General features: G+C 40.7%; 1 protein-coding gene across 3 annotated transcripts; it reads right to left on the bottom strand.

The window, feature by feature from the left end:
• Nucleotides 1-11791: 11791 nt before the first annotated feature.
• Nucleotides 11792-16048, bottom strand: cyp1b1 (cytochrome P450 family 1 subfamily B polypeptide 1). 3 transcript variants are annotated; one of them, XM_036955606.2, is made up of 3 exons: nt 15629-16048; nt 14439-15453; nt 11792-13621 (listed from the first exon to the last, which is right to left on the bottom strand). In XM_036955606.2, the coding sequence occupies exons 2-3, from the start codon at nt 15443-15445 to the stop codon at nt 13009-13011; spliced, it is 1620 nt and encodes a 539-aa protein (XP_036811501.1). In that variant the 5' UTR covers nt 15446-15453; nt 15629-16048; the 3' UTR covers nt 11792-13008.
• Between the last annotated feature and the right edge of the window lie 209 nt (nt 16049-16257).

Below are 16257 nucleotides of genomic sequence, written 5' to 3'. Positions count from 1 at the left end.
TGTGTGTGTGTGTGTGTGAGGGGGGAGGGGTGTTGCTGGAATACATGCACACACAACTATTTTTGTACGCAACACTTGATTAAAATCTAATAGGGACATTTTCATTCTATTAACCAAATATTTTGCCTGGTCTCGGGTCCAAATGTAATGGAATAGCAAGGTATGAAAGCATGTTCTTCCTTGATTACCAAAGGTGAAGTGTGGTGTTTTATTTGTAAGCCCCCCTTCCATTCTCTTTTTGGGCAGACTATAGTTTGTTCCAGAGCCAATTTTATATTTGACACTGGATCAAATTCAGTCCAACTTTCCTCCAGTCTGGTCATGTTTCAGGTTATTGTTATGGCATAGACTCATTCAATTACCTCCTAAAGGAACACAGGTGTTTGTTCAGTATTAAAATAACTCAAAATAAATCCTAGGAAAGTTGGTTTCGCCTCTTAATTTTCCAAAGTGGACTGAAAAGTTCATGTTAATGTCTTAATCACAACCCTGCTGCATACCACAATCACTAACTCTCCCTAACGTACTGTGCTTGTAGGCCTTTCTAATGGACCTGGCCCTGGTATCCTGGAAGGATATCGACCTCATCCCGTCAGTAGAGGATGCCTGGTTATTTTTTTAAAACACTTTCCTCACCATCTTAAATAAGCATGCTCCATTCAAGAAATGTAGAACCAGGAACAGATATAGCTCTTGGTTCTCTCCAGACCTGACTGCCCTTAACCAACACAAAAACATCCTGTGGCGTTCTGCTTTAGCATCGAACAGCCCCCGTGAAATGCAACTTTTTAGGGAAGTTAGAAACCAATATACACAGGCAGTTAGAAAAGCCAAGGCTAGCTTTTTCAAGCAGAAATTTGCTTCCTGCAACACAAACTTTAAAAAGTTCTACGACATTGTAAAGTCCATGCAGAATAAGAGCACCTCCTCCCAGCTGCCCATTGCACTGAGGATAGAAAACTCACCACTGATGAATCCACTATAATTGAGAATTTCAATAAGCATTTTTCTACGGCTGGCCATGCTTTCCACCTGGCCACCCCTACCTCGGTCAACAGCACTGCACCCCCCCCCCACAGCAACTCACCCAAGCCTTCCCAATTTCTCCTTCTCCCAAATCCAGTTAGCTGATGTTCTGAAAGAGCTGCAAAATCTGGACCCCCACAAATCAGCCGGGCTAGACAATCTGGAACCTTTATTTCTAAAATGATCTGCCGAAATTTTTGCAACCCCTATTACTAGCCTGTTCAACCTCTCTTTCGTGTCGTCTGAGATTCCCAAAGATTGGAAAGCAGCTGCGGTCATCCCCCTCTTCAAAGGGGGGGACACTCTTGACACAAACTGCTGCAGACCTATATCTATCCTACCTGGCCTTTCTAAGGTCTTCGAAGGCCAAGTTAACAAACAGTTCACCAACCATTTCGAATCTTACCGTACCTTCTCCGCTATGCAATCTGGTTTCCAAGCTGGTCATGGGTCCACCACAGCCACGCTCAAGGTTCTCAACGATATCTTAACCACCATCGATAAGAAACATTACTGTGCAGCCGTATTCATTGACTTGGCCAAGGCTTTCGACTCTGTCAATCACCACATCCTCATCGGCAGACTCAACAGCCTTGGGTTCTCAATTGATTGCCTCGCCTGGTTCACAAACTACTTCTCTGACAGAGTTCAGTGTGTCTGAGGGCCTGTTGTCCGGGCCTCTGGCAGTCTCTATGGGGGTGCCACAGGGTTCAATTCTTGGGCCGACTCTCTTCTCTGTATATATCAATGATGTTGCTCTTGTTGCTGGTGAGTCTCTGATCCACCTCTACGCAGACAACACCATTCTGTATACTTCTGACCCTTCTTTGGACATGACGAGCTTCAGCTTCCAGACAAGCTTCAATGCCATACAACTCTCCTTCCGTGGCCTCCAACTGCTCTTAAATACAAGTAAAACTAAATGCATGCTCTTCAACCGATCGCTGACTGCACCTGCCCGTCCGTCCAGCGTCACTACTCTGGACAGTTCTGACTTAGAATATGTGGACAACTACAAATACCTAGGTGTCTGGTTAGACTGTAAACTCTCCTTCCAGACTCACATTAAACATCTCCAATCCAAAGTTAAATCTAGAATAGGCTTCCTATTTCACAACAAAGCATCCTTCACTCATGCTGCCAAACATGCCCTCGTAAAACTGACCATCTTACCGATCCTCGACTTTGGTCATGTCATTTACAAAATAGCCTCCAACACCCTACTCAACAAATTGGATGCAGTCTATCACAGTGCCATCTGTTTTGTCACCAAAGCCCCATATTCTACCCACCACTGCGACCTGTACGCTCTTGTTGGCTGGTCCTCGCTTCATACTCGCCACCAAACCCACTGGCTCCAGGTCATCTACAAGACCCTGCTAGGTAGAGTCCCACCTTATCTCTGCTCGCTGGTCACCATAGCTGCACCCACCCGTAGCACGCGTTCCAGCAGGTATATCTCACTTGTCACCCCCAAAACCAATTCCTCCTTTGGACGCCTCTACTTCCAGTTCTCTGCGGCCAATGACTGGAACGAACTACAAAAATCTCTGAAGCTGGAAACTCTCATCTCCCTCACTAGCTTTAAGCACCAGCTGTCAGAGCAGCTCACAGATCACTGCACCTGTACATAGCCCATCTATAAATAGCCCAAACAACTACCTCTTCCCCTACTGTATTAATGTATTTATTTTGCTCCATGGTACCCCAGTATTTCTACTTTGCACACTCATCTACTGTCAAATCTACCATTCCAGTGTTTTTAATTGCTAAATTGTATTTACTTCGCCACCATGGCCTATTTATTGCCTTACCTCCCTTATCTCACCTCATTTGCTCACATTGTATATATACTTACTTTTCTACTGTATTATTGACTGTATGTTTGTTTTACTCCATGTGTAACTTTGTGTTGTTATATGTGTCGAACTGCTTTGCTTTATCTTGGCCAGGTCGCAGTTGTAAATGAGAACTTGTTCTCAACTTGCCTACCTGGTTAGTTATAGGTGAAATAAATAATAAATAAATAAATAAAACTTGTCTCGTGATCCTCAAAGGCCAAACAAATATACCAGTGGCTCAGGGAAATCATTACGGGTTAACATCTCATCTGAACAACATAGTTACATAATTGGGAAATGTTCTCCTTTCCCTTCTCATAATGTCCTAACTGGAAATGTTGTTTGCGGTAGTTAATCATCTTGAAAGTAAGGTTTACTGGAAAACTTCTGCTAATGTGCACATTGCCTGTCTGAGAGGTTGGTCAACTATATCTTAGTTTTGAGGAACTGTCATGAATTTATGATTGGCCATCACAGACACGACTGTCAGTCTTTTTGGATAATGGGAAAATGTGACGTAATGAGTCACAAAACCGTACTGCCATCAGTCATGCTATCAAGGATGAGGTCATCTTCCTCACCACCTACACAAAAAAATGCTGGGTTAAAATCAACACAATTTGGTAACCCAGCGCTGGATAAATATTGGACAGAACACACGTTTGGTTATTTTGATCCAGCCAGTGTTGCATGAATAACCCAACATATTGGGTTAATTTAACCATCAATTGGTTTATATTCACTTTCATACTGAGTTGACCCAGCAGTTAGGTCTTTTTTTTAATGTAATCCATAGGTTATTTTCAGTAGGTGTGGCTTTCAGATAGCTATTTTTTGCCACCTTTGACAGTAAATGTCATTATTGCTCATCATATTAAATTGGTACCCTGCTAATAAAAAATGTAATTAAAACATTTTTACTCATTACATATTGTAATGTATTGTTAATTACATCATTGTTTACATATTGTTACAAAGTGGTAACTTTCCCAACATTGGGATTTGCGTAAGCTTTCTAGGAACTCTTACATTTTTGGAAGCTTGGAAGTTAAAGTTACAAAACTGTTAACAATGTAATAGCACAGAAGAACCTGAATAACATTTACTCTCACGGATGGCAAAAAATAACTATCTGAAAGTCACGCCGCCAGTTATTTTTCTTTTTTTGTGAGCAACTCTTTATTATTATATTTTTTGGGGTGATGGGTTCGAATCACAAACAGTCTATAATTTTCAAAACGTACATGAATCCCCCCCAGCGACCAGAGAAAACCTTTCCCATACCACCCCTTCCCTGTGGGCCTGAAAGTTTAAAAAAAAAATGTAAATAGTGCCTTCAGAAAGTATTCACACCCCTTGACTTACAACCTGAACTTAAGATTGATTACATTTAATTTTTTTCTCACTGGCCTACACACAATACCCCATAATGTCAAAGTGGGAATTGTTTTTAGATTTCTTTTTTTTTACAAATTAATACAAAATTAAAGGCTGAAATGTCTTGAGTCAATACTTATTCAACCCCTTTGTTATGGCAAGCCTAAATAAGTTCAGGAGTAAACATTTGCTCATCAAGTCACATAAGACTCAACTCTGTGTGCAATAATAGTGTTAAACATAATTTTTCAATGACTATCTCATCTCTGTACCCCACACACAAGTATCTGTAAGGTCCCTCAGTCGAGCAGTGAATTTCAAACAGATTCTACCAAAAAGACCAGGGAGGTTTTCCAATGCCTCGCAAAGAAGGGCACATATTGGTAGATGGGTACAAAAAAGCAGACATTGAATATCCCTTTGAGGTTGATGAAGTTATTAAATACACTTTGGATGGTGTATCAATACACCCAGTCACTACAAAGGAACGCGTACTTCCTAACTCAGTTGCCGGAGAGGAAGGAAACAGCACAGGGATTTCACCATGAGGCCAATGGGGGACTTTAAAACAGTTAGAGTTTAATGGTTGTGATAGGAGAAAACTGAGGATGGATCAACAACAATGTACTTACTCCACAATACTAACTTAAATGGCAGAGTGAAAAGAAGGAATCCTGTACAGAATTTAAAAAATCCAAAACATCCATCCTGTATGCAACAAGGCACTAAAGACACACTACAAAATATTTGGCAATGCAATTAACTTTTTGTCCTGAATACAAAATGTTATGTTTGGGGCAAATCCAACACAACACATTACTGAGTATCACTCTCCATATTTTCAAGCAAAGTGGTGGCTGCTGCATGTTATGGTTATGCTTGTAATCCTTAAGAACTGGGAAGTTTTTGAGGATAAAAAAGAAACAGAATTGAGCTCAGCACAGGCAAAATCCTAGAGGAAAACCTGGTTGTCTGCTTTCCACCAGACACTGGGAGATGAATTCACCTTTCAACAGGACAATAACCGAAAACACAAGGCCAGATCTACTGTGCACTGTAGTTGTTTACCAAGAAGACTGTGAATGTTCCTGAGTGGTTGTCTTGCAATGATCAACAACAACATTTACAGAGCTTGAAGAATTTTGAAAAGAATAATGAGCAAATATTGTACAATCCAGGTGTGCAAACCTCTTAGAGGCTTACCCAGAAAGACTCACAGCTGTAATCGCAGCTAAAGGTGATTCTAACATGTATTGACTTGGGGTTGTGATTACTTATGTAAATTAGATATTTATGTATTTCATTTTCAATAAATTAGCAAAAATATATAAAAACATGTTTTCATTTTGTCATTATGAGGTAATTGTGTGTAGATGAGGCAGCCACCCTGACAGAGCTTGTGAAGATCTGTAGAGAAGAATGGAAGAAACTCCCCAAATGCAGGTGTGCCAAGCTTGTAGTGTCATTGCGAGGGTTTGAGGCCATTATATGGACTGATATCAGTGACAACAGAAACTATTTGAATGTAAAAAATGTTTTAAGACATAGAATTTGAATTCAATATTTTTACATTCATTTTGTAATCCACAAATGGAATAATTTAATTAATGTATTGAACTTGTATTTCATGATTTAAAATTTAGTTTAATTAATATTGCATTCCTTTTTCAAATTCAAATTCACTTTATTTAAAAATACAAATTCAATATTTATATATTCAGTTTCAGGGATGGAGCAGAGAGAGAGAGACACAGCTGCATGTGAGCTCTCACATTTTTCAATATGTTTTTTTTTTACAAAAGGATAGATATAGATCTAGAGACTTTTTGGCAGGGACATTTGCAGGATTCTACCCTCAACAGCATGGCCTTTACTGGAGGGATTACTGCTTTCCTTTTTCCAAGCTATATGGAGGGTGCTCTAGCCAACAAGCAGCAGAGACCTGAGGACACCATCCAACCTGGAACTGAGCTTGCTAGGTCAGACCAGATACAACTTCAATTAGCACGGAGGTGTGAAGTGAGAGGTGTTCAATGCCTTTGGGCCCAACAAGTGGGCAACTAGTGGGTCAGTTTATTTACAAGAAAGCTGCCTCCAGAAATAAAAGCTTCTCCCAAGTGGGTCAGACATCTACTCCCGCTGCCTGCTGCACTGCTGCACTGCTGCACTGCTGCACTGCTGCACTGTTCACGGTCTGTCCTGGCCTGTCTCCCCCTGTCTGGTACAGGTACTCCCCCCCCCTCTCCTGAACTTTCGCTCGCCTCCAGCACACATGCACTGTTGGGGTGAGTGACTCTGAACTTACAATGGCTAGCCCCAAGTCGTTGTATATTTTTTAAATTATTCTGCAGTAATTCATACCTTCTGGTATTCATACCCTTTGATTTATTCCATATTTAGTTGTGTTGCAGCCAATTCAAAATGGATGACCTTTATATGTGTCACACCCTTCTACACACAATACCCCATAATGATAAAGTGAAAACATGTTTTTAGAAATTTTTGCTAATTTATTGAAAATGAAATACAGAAATAAACATTTACATAAGCATTCACACCCCTGAGGCGATACATGTTAGAATCACCTTTGGCAGTGATTACAGCTGTGATTCTTCTCTGAGTAAGTCTCTAAGAGGTTTCCACACCTGGATTGAAAAATAATTGCACATTATTGTTTTAAAAAAATGCTCAAGCTCTGTCAAGTTGGTAGTTGATCATTGCTAGACAGACATTTTCAAGTCTTGCCATATATATTTTTAAGCCAATTTACATAAAAACTGTAACTAGGCCACTCAGGAACATTTAACCTCATCTTGATAAGCAAGTCTAGTGTATATTTGGCTTTGTGTTTTAGGTTATCGTCCTGCTGAAAGGTGAATTTGTCTCCCAGTGTCTGTGGAAAGCAGACTGAACTAGGATTTTACCTATGCTTAGCTCTATTACTTTTATTTTGGGGCAAAAAAAGTCCCTAATCCTTGCAATGACAAGCATACCCATAATATGATGCAGACACCACCGTGCTTGAAAATATGAAGAGTGGTACTTAGTGATCTGTTGTGTTGGATTTGCCCCAAACATTACACTGCATTCAGGACATAAAGTGAATTTCTTTGCCACATTTTTGGCAGTTTTACTTTAGTGCCTTAATGCAAACAGGATGGATGTTTTGGAATAGTTTTATTCTGTACAGGCTTCCTTCTTTTCACTCTGTCATTTAGGTTGTTATTGTGGAGTATCTACAATGTTGTTGGTCCATCCTGTCACAGCCCCATTAAACTCTGTAACTCTTTTAAGTCACCATTGGCCTCATGGTGAAATCCTTGAGCTGTTTCCTTTCTCTCAGGCAACTGAGTTAGGAAAGACACCTGTATCTTTGTAGTGACCTGCTTTATTGATACACCATCCAATGTGTATTTAATAATTTCACCATGCTCAAAGGGGTATTCGATGTCAGCTTTTTATTTTTACCAATCTACCAATGGGTACCCTTCTTTGAAAGGCTTTGGAAAACCTCTCTGGTCTTTGTGGTTGAATCTGTGTTTGAAATTAACTGCTCGACTGAGGGACTTTACAGATAATTTGTATGTGTGGGGTACAGAGATTAGGTAGTCATTCAAAAATCATGTTAAACACTATTATTGCACACAGAGTGAGTCTATGCAACTTATTGTGTAAGTTGTTTTGCAAACTTTTACTCCTGAACTTATTTAGGCTTGCCATATAACAAAGGGGTTGAATACTTATTGACTGAAGACATTTCAGCTTTTCATTTTTAATTCATTTCTACAAATGTGGAAAAACAAAATTCCGCTTTGACGTAGGTTATTGTGTGTAGGTCAGTGACACACAACCTCAAATTAATCCATTGTAATTTCAGGCCGTACACAACAAAATGTGGAAAAAGTCAAGGGGTGTGAATACTTTATGAAAGCACTTTAAGTAAGTATTAGTCTTAAGATGATCCGTCGCTGTTCCGCTGTTCTGGGGGTGGGCAGTGGAGAAGAGGACTTACCATGATGTAGAACTCTGTTTTATATGTGCCCTATCCCCCACACACCCAAGCCATGTGCTCTCGTGATTTGTATGACTCCCACCCTACTCACAGATGTTTGTGATAATTTCAGGTAGTTGCCTGGATTCTCAGAGGTGTAAAGCTTCTTCTTTCATTTGCCAGGTCAACACTCATTACTCTCTCCTGGCTTGTGTGGGTAACAATGTAACAGTAGAGTGTTGCCTGCCTTCCTGTAACCCAAGAGGGGTTAGCAGGGGCTGTATTGTGATCCAGTAATAACCCTGAAGCTGACATTGTCGGGGACAGTAGCGACCCATCATTCAGGGCAGGTGGGGCTGAGTCCCACCTGTTTTGTGCACTGTTTTGAGCACTAGCTCAGTGCTTTCTGTGGTGGGTCTAGCCAGCAGAAAATACAGAGCGTTGCGCCTGATTGGCTCAGTTTTCTGTCATGATTGGCTCAGTTTTCTGTCACTCATGGGACAGTACATCATCCCCAATTCTAAGGTTGGAGCTCAAAAATGTTTGCCCCTTGGATTCTGCCATAGAGTTATATTAGAAGTGCCCATCCAAGAAGGCTCAAGGTCATTGGCCACAGATAGAATGACATCAAATCACATTATATCTACAGTAGCTTTGATTTGACTGATTATGTCAACATCTTACTTTCAAAGTCTTAGCAAGCAGTCACCATCAGTTCTCATTAAGCCGCCAATATGCTGGCAAATCCTTTTTAATCCTTGCCATATGAAGAGAAATAATGAAGAGAAATTATAGATAAAACATATCAGTGCTCATCGGCCATTGCACATAAAGATTACACAACAAGTTGGAAATCGCAAATTCAACACATGAGTTGTTTGGAGGGAAACAGTGTCTAACTACAAGCATGGCAAAGAAACCACTAATATTAGCCTGCTGTTCAATGGAGTGGCTGTGTTTTTTTTACGAGTTCCGGCCATAAATCCAGAGAATGCTAGACTTTGATGACAAAGTTTGATGACAAAATTTGCCCACAAAGGACCGCTGCGCCACCTTCACAAGGTGAGTCCAAAAATGTCTTGTATGCTACTGCATTAATTACGTAATATGCCAGGGATAAATGTATAATGTAGCCAAGAAAGTAATACTAAGTGTATGTTGTGTAGTAAGCTGTTAGCAGCCCATGTGCCTCACCCTAATAATTTGGTCTATTTTCACCAACGCGGTATTGTAAACACATAACGTTAGTAGTTGTGGTGCTTGGCTTGCACGTGCAAATTCAGCACACACAACATTCTATAATAGAATTGTGTTATTTGACGTGTCAAATGAAAAGCTTATTTAACATGTCAAATTAAAAGCTTATTTAACATGTCAAATAGTGTTATATGACATGTATCTTTTTTTGACAGGCAACGACCCAAACGGCGTCCAATGTGCCTGACCCTAACAATTTGCTCTATTTTCACCTTTTAATTTGCCCACTGTTCTAACTTGGGGATGCACAAATAGCCTATAACCTGTGTTAAAGAAATGTAATCATTGAATATTGTAAGAGCTTTCATTATGTTTTAAATGTCCCATTTATTTATCCCACGGTTCTGACTTGTACATGGAGTACACTGTAATAGGCTGGCCACACCGCTCGCGTTGCCAATGGCTCAAATAGAAGTCCTGTCTATTTCTGACGCAGATCGCGCTGCAAGTCCTGCCTCTCTCATCTCCTCATAGGTTTATAGAAGCAGGTACCCACATGCCATCTCCTTATTGGTTATACCCACGTGGGTGATTGAAAGACGAACTGTGTTGCCGGTCGGTGTAGTAATACTATGAAAGTTTAGATGCCAATCACCATATACGTTCAAAGAGGAAAAAGCCTGGAAGGAGGAGAGATGACTAGAAACGATCCGGTTGACCGTTTTTATGTGTGGATTAATTGTCGGAGTAGAGGACCTTGTGCATTTCAGGTATAATAACTACTCAATTTTTATATCCCTGGACAAATTAGCTAGCAACAGCAAGATAGCTAAATAGGACAAATTAGCTAGCAAGAGCAAGCTAACTAGCTAATTTGTCATAAATGTTTAATGCTTTTCGACCTGTTCCCAAATTAATGTAATTGGTTCAGAGTTTGTTTTGATATTTTAACCTGCTTGTCATGATTACGTTTGGTGTAGGGGGACAAAATTAATTTACGCACGATGGCGCACGAGCGCAGCCGGTTTGGGTTCCGTGTTAAGAATGGCCCATGTTCTGAATTCTGTCGCTGTACAGTACATTTCAAAAGTGCTGAACAAATAGTTATATTGACTAAGTCCGTCGTCGCTTGCTCGTTCATGTGTTAATTGAAATCACTGATTGCCTCTTATCAGCTTGTCGTCCCCTTATTTAAGCAAGTCTGCCATATCAGCTATGTTTTTTTAAGGCACTAAATGAAATTGTTTCGCTGACAGACAAGGCTCTGCTGAAAGTGGTAAGGTGTTGGGACTCTGCTGTTGGGACAGCTTTATGTAGGCCCTAACAGTTTGTGGGCACCGTTTGTCACCGTTATAGTGCAATTCATGTATTGTTTAGTGTTGTGTTGTGTAGTGGCTTTGCAGGCATGCATACCACTTTTTTTTGGCACACTAAAATGTACATGCCAAATACGATGTTGAAGGTGCATTCAACATGTCCCCGACCATCCATAGGGTAATGTGTGCTGGATGAGGACTGATGAGAGCTTTGAACCCTGAATGCGTAGTTCTGCCTTTACGTTGGAATATGTTTATTTTATTTTTTTTAAGTCTTTCCAAAAATCAAACCCTCACAACCCCGCCATTATTGCACGTGCCGAATTTCCGAGTATTGTCTATCTACGCTCTTCCTTCACACTGAGATCTGAGGCAAATCGTTTTCTTTGACTGTCTTCCTTTTCTGTTGGGTAAAAGGGAGAGCATAAGGGAGTAGCGTATCAGTGATCATCTGGCTTTATCTGAATTTGTCACGCACTCCAAGCTGGCTGTCTGGCTGCAAGTATCTCTCTGATGAAGTACAGGATGTTCTGGGTGAGTGAGATAAAAACGTACAACAGGGAAAGGACTCTCCCCATTTGTTGCAACATGACATGGCTATGTGCCCGTAATACAGTACAATACATTTGCTCGCTGAAATAAGAAAGTAATGAAATCTACTGTATCAAACTAACCAGACAAAGTGTATTTCTAATAATAATTCTGTCATTTCAGAAAATACACAAAGGTTATTCTATTTTCGGGAACAATTGAACCGGTCATTTAAAAATAGAGAATCTCGGGCCATAGTGAGTTTGAGATATGGAGTGTTGAGTGACTTTGTATATAACCTTTGTGTATTCCTAAACATTGCAGTATCAGCATTCTATTTTTTATTCCACCTGCCCACCTTACTTTTTATTTTGGTTCGAATGAGCCCCTACTTACTCAAAAGCTGGTTAGATATACCTCCTATTCTGAGGCATGTGTTAAAATAAACAAAACGCAATCTCTTGTTACTCCAACTCATATCAGTATAATAAATACACTAGTTACAAATCACGCAAGAATTAAAATGTCCTTTAATTTAGTATTACTGTATAATATCACACATATGACCTTTACTCATCAACGCAATGTCATCCGTTCAGATAGATATCGTAAAATACTCTCACCGGAGCAACATCACAGTTGCAGTAACACAATGATTATGTTCTCTATTCAATACAACATGGAGAATAAATCATTTGATAACTGGTATCTTAAATGAAAAATCTTAATGATATGGTATATATGAAGAACAGCCATTTGAACGTTCAAGCGCATGAAGACATAACACACACTCGAATGTACAGTACCAGTCAAACGTTTGTCCACACCCTACTCATTCCAGGGTTTTTCTTTATTTTTTACTATTTTCTACATTGTAGAATAATAGCGAAGACATCACAACTATGAAAGAACACACATGGAATCATGTAGTAATCAAAAAAGTGATAAAGACATCTAAATGTGTTTTAGATTTTAGATTCTTCAAAGTAGCCACCCTGTGCCTTGATGAGAGCTGGTTGCCATATTTTGTTTTTTAAAGTTGACTAAATTTTTTAAAAAGCACAACAATCTGAGTTTTCTGTAAAACCTTAGTGCATATGTCAAATTTAGGGTAGGGCTGCTCATTAGAATTACCAACACGATGTCACTTAAAACATAATTATTGTTTTTAATGGTAAGAAGGTTGGTATTACTATCTACCTAGTTACCTATATTTACATAAATCAAGATTCTCTCTGTATCATATTGACCTTGTTGGGAGATCATTTGGGCCATAAAAGGTACACTCTCTGAGGTGGTGGGTGCAAGCAAAATAACTGAATCAACTCCAATTGGTCAATATTCCAGTAAATACAGTCAGGCAGGTGAAGTGGCAAACAAGTGTAAAAGAACATGCCATCGCCCTAAGATGAACACGGCACGCTTTTTTTTAAATGTTCTGGCATGTTCCAGTGAAAGATAAACAAACATCAGTGCAATAACCTATTAAAAACCATCTTTAAAAGTTGCATTTTTGTGAGCCACAGTCATATGAGTGATTACCTGTAAAACAAAGAAAATAAAGATGTATATGAAGGGTATTTTGCCTGAGTGTTCAGTTCATAAATACATTTTTTTAACTATTTGGTAGCTGATACCTGATAGCACATGAGGAAGAATTTCAGTTCATGAATCTACTTCTTAAAAGCTTCATTTGCCGTTTTTTGTAATGCTTTTGGCAACTATATTCTCAGTCTGATCTGGAGTTGCCTGTGTCCTCCTGGGTCTCCCCATAGAAGGGCCTTTGGCTAGCCTCCTCCAAGACGTCCATGGTGTCCCGTAGATTTACTGCTATGGAGAAGTTATTGGGCTTCAGGGTCAGCCCATAGGTGTAGTCAATGGTGGGCAGCTTGTCCGGGTCGGGACTAAAGTGGGCCTGGTGTGCCAGCAATGCAGTAAATAGGAACAGCTGCATCTTGGACAGCTCTTCTCCGATGCACCGCCTCTTTCCCAAGGAGAAGATGAGCACACTGCTGGCCAGGTCCTTGTTCAAAGAGCTGTCCTGGTCCAGGAAGCGCAGGGGGTCAAAGGTCTCTGGTTGTGTCCACCTGGCGGGGTCGTGGTTGCTGGACCACTGGTTGATGAAGATCACTGTGTCCTTGAGGATGGTGTAGCCCATGATGGTAGTGTCGGTGATGGTGCTGTGGGGAATGGTGAGAGGCACAAAGCTGGTGAAGCGCATCACCTCGTAGATAAAGGCCATCACGTAAGGCAACTGAGACTGGTCTTCCATGGTGGGCAGACGGCTCCGGTAGACCACTTTGTCCACTTCCTCTTGGAGACGCAGCTGGATATGAGGAAACCTATATAGAACATGGTCAAAAGTGAACACTCAGAACACAGGTATCTTTGTTCATTGAGATAATAATTTCCTATTGGGAAGCTAACCTCCATTTCAACACTGAGGGCATACTCAATACATTAATATTTTTTGATGGGTAACTATGAGCAGCAGGTTGATATAGGCTACAGGTTATTTGGCAATTTGTTATTTGGGGATTTGGTAGCATGGTTACAGTTGCCAACATGCTAAGAATTCCTAAGTAAATACTAAATACTGGACAAAATAAACATGAATTACTATCGAAACTGTTTTATTTCTCCCGCGCAAACTGGCAACTCACATCATGATGTTCTGCGGCTCAGATTACTTTATCAAGCGAAATTTCAGTACAGCGGAGCCCTCATGAGAGGCTTCCAATACCTGCCTGAGCACTTCTGCTATTTAAGACTATTACCTAACATCCTAGTTCTGCTACTGACGTGCGGGACACAGGAGCACGTACAGGAGGAGTAGGCTGCCAGCAAAAAAGAGCAGAGCATAGTACTATTTCGTTGTTTGATGTTGATAGTGAGACAGTGGCATACTAGTACATTAGGTTGGATCATTCTCCCAAGACAAAATTGCTTTTTCTGTTTTACGCATAGGTTTTCTCAACTTAAAGCATATATGCTATTGTGAATTGATGAATGCACTTAGTGTAAGTTGCTTTGGATAAGAGCGACTGCTTAATGACTAAAATATAAAATGCATTGTTAATAGAACATATTATAGCCTATGGGAAAAATATAACTTTAATTACACTTTAGCTGATTCAAAATTAATACGTAGGCTATTACCTCACAAGTATCAGAATGATCCATTGGAGTGCAGTAGACAGTGTGTCTTGGCTTGCTCCAAAAATATCACCAATAGTAGGTGGCACATAATCTTTGCCTGGTGAGACTCCGGGCGAGCTGTCCTGAGAATGGTCCAATGCCATGATGAAAGCATCTGTCATGTCCCGGATTGTGCTTGGCTGAATGGTCTTTCGATGCTCGACAACCTTAGTAACGATAAATTTACTGAACTCCCGGTTGAGCTCTTTAAAATTGTCAAAAATTGTTTTTATTGGGTTGGGAAAATACTGGAGCCAAGGCATCACATCAACGATGCTCCCAGCCCCTACTGTTTGGGTGAATTGATCATTTCGCCCCACAACTTGCGCAAACTCTGCGTCGTCGTAGGAATACCTCTTTCCAAAGCACACGGCGGTCATTATGTTAGCTGTTGATACCACCAAGTATGTCATCGGCTGGAAATATTTGTGCTCTTGCGTTTTTCCCAGGAAAAGACGGAGCAGCTCCCTAACTTCGCAGACAACGTGGTTTTCGAAGGTCTTTTTGGAGTTCATGTTGCCGGTGGAAAACATCCGAACAGTAGATTGGGCTACTTTTCGGTGCACTTTCCACCATTCGCTGAATTTTCCAAAAGCAATGCCATCGCCATTGGAAACGTATTGAAAAGAAGTAAAGTCCGGTCTGCCTGCGAAATCATATCCATTTTTGATGAGCGCCTGCCTGATTGCGTCGCCATTCAGCACCACGACATCCCGGCAGCCAAGTTTGATTCGAAAGACATCCCCATATTTCCGTGCCATGCGAGAGAAATAGAGGTGAGGAGTTTTGCCAACCTCTAATGCGTTCCCAATGACCGGCCAAGCGAAGGGTCCAGGCGGGCTGCATACGTCCCAGTTCCGCCTGATCCTGCGCCACAGGTGCACGGCAAAGACGACAGTCAAAGACGCCAATAATATACTCCGTGGCGATGGCCAGGTCATCTCCTCGAATATAATGTGCATGTCCATTATGAAGCCTATAATATATTGAGAGAAAGCAATAAGTTATTTCTGGGGAAAAAAATATTAACTCATTCTAGGGGAACACACAAGTAAAATTAAGAATATAGTGGTAATATTATTGCAGCACAAAATATGGCACAACATATCCTATTGTTAACGGGTCAAATATTGAGGATGGAAATACACCACCTTGCAGTCAATTCGTTGCTTCTTCCAAGTAAAGAACAGCCTTATGTTAATTGCAGTCTGTCGGTTACTAATAGATGTTTTGATGAATAAGCTCCTGTCCTTTGTCCCGTCGATGCCGATGGTAGACTACATTTTAATATAAATGCAAGAAGCACGGTAATTATAGGTCACGTCTTTATATAGCGGATCCAGTGATTGAAAGTAAGGATTATTGGAGAATAAAATCCTCATAACCTGCACAATAGACAAGCAAGTAACCCATTATACGTCCAGTAACTTAATTTGTCATTTGGTGCAGTTCTAGACCTTCCACACTCCACATGCGAATAGCCTTCTGCTGTCCCGAGTTTAATGATTTATCACAAACAGAAGTGTCAAATAGCATCATAGCTCGTCAGCGTCTGAGTCCTGGTTTGTTGTAAGGGGGTGTCTGCTCCCCTCCCTCCCTCCCCCTCACACACTTACACACTTACACACTTACACACACACACACGCACACACACACACACACACACACACACACACACACACACACACACACACACACACACACACACACACACACACACACACACACACACACACACACACACATTCTCACGCGCTCTCACTCAATCTCTCTTCCTCCC

This window comes from Oncorhynchus mykiss, chromosome 1 (assembly GCF_057628025.1).
Source record: "Oncorhynchus mykiss isolate SJ-2025 chromosome 1, ASM5762802v1, whole genome shotgun sequence".
Lineage (NCBI taxonomy): Eukaryota > Metazoa > Chordata > Actinopteri > Salmoniformes > Salmonidae > Oncorhynchus > Oncorhynchus mykiss.
Note: the sequence above shows the minus strand (reverse complement) of the source record. Positions and strands in the feature narration are given on the sequence as shown.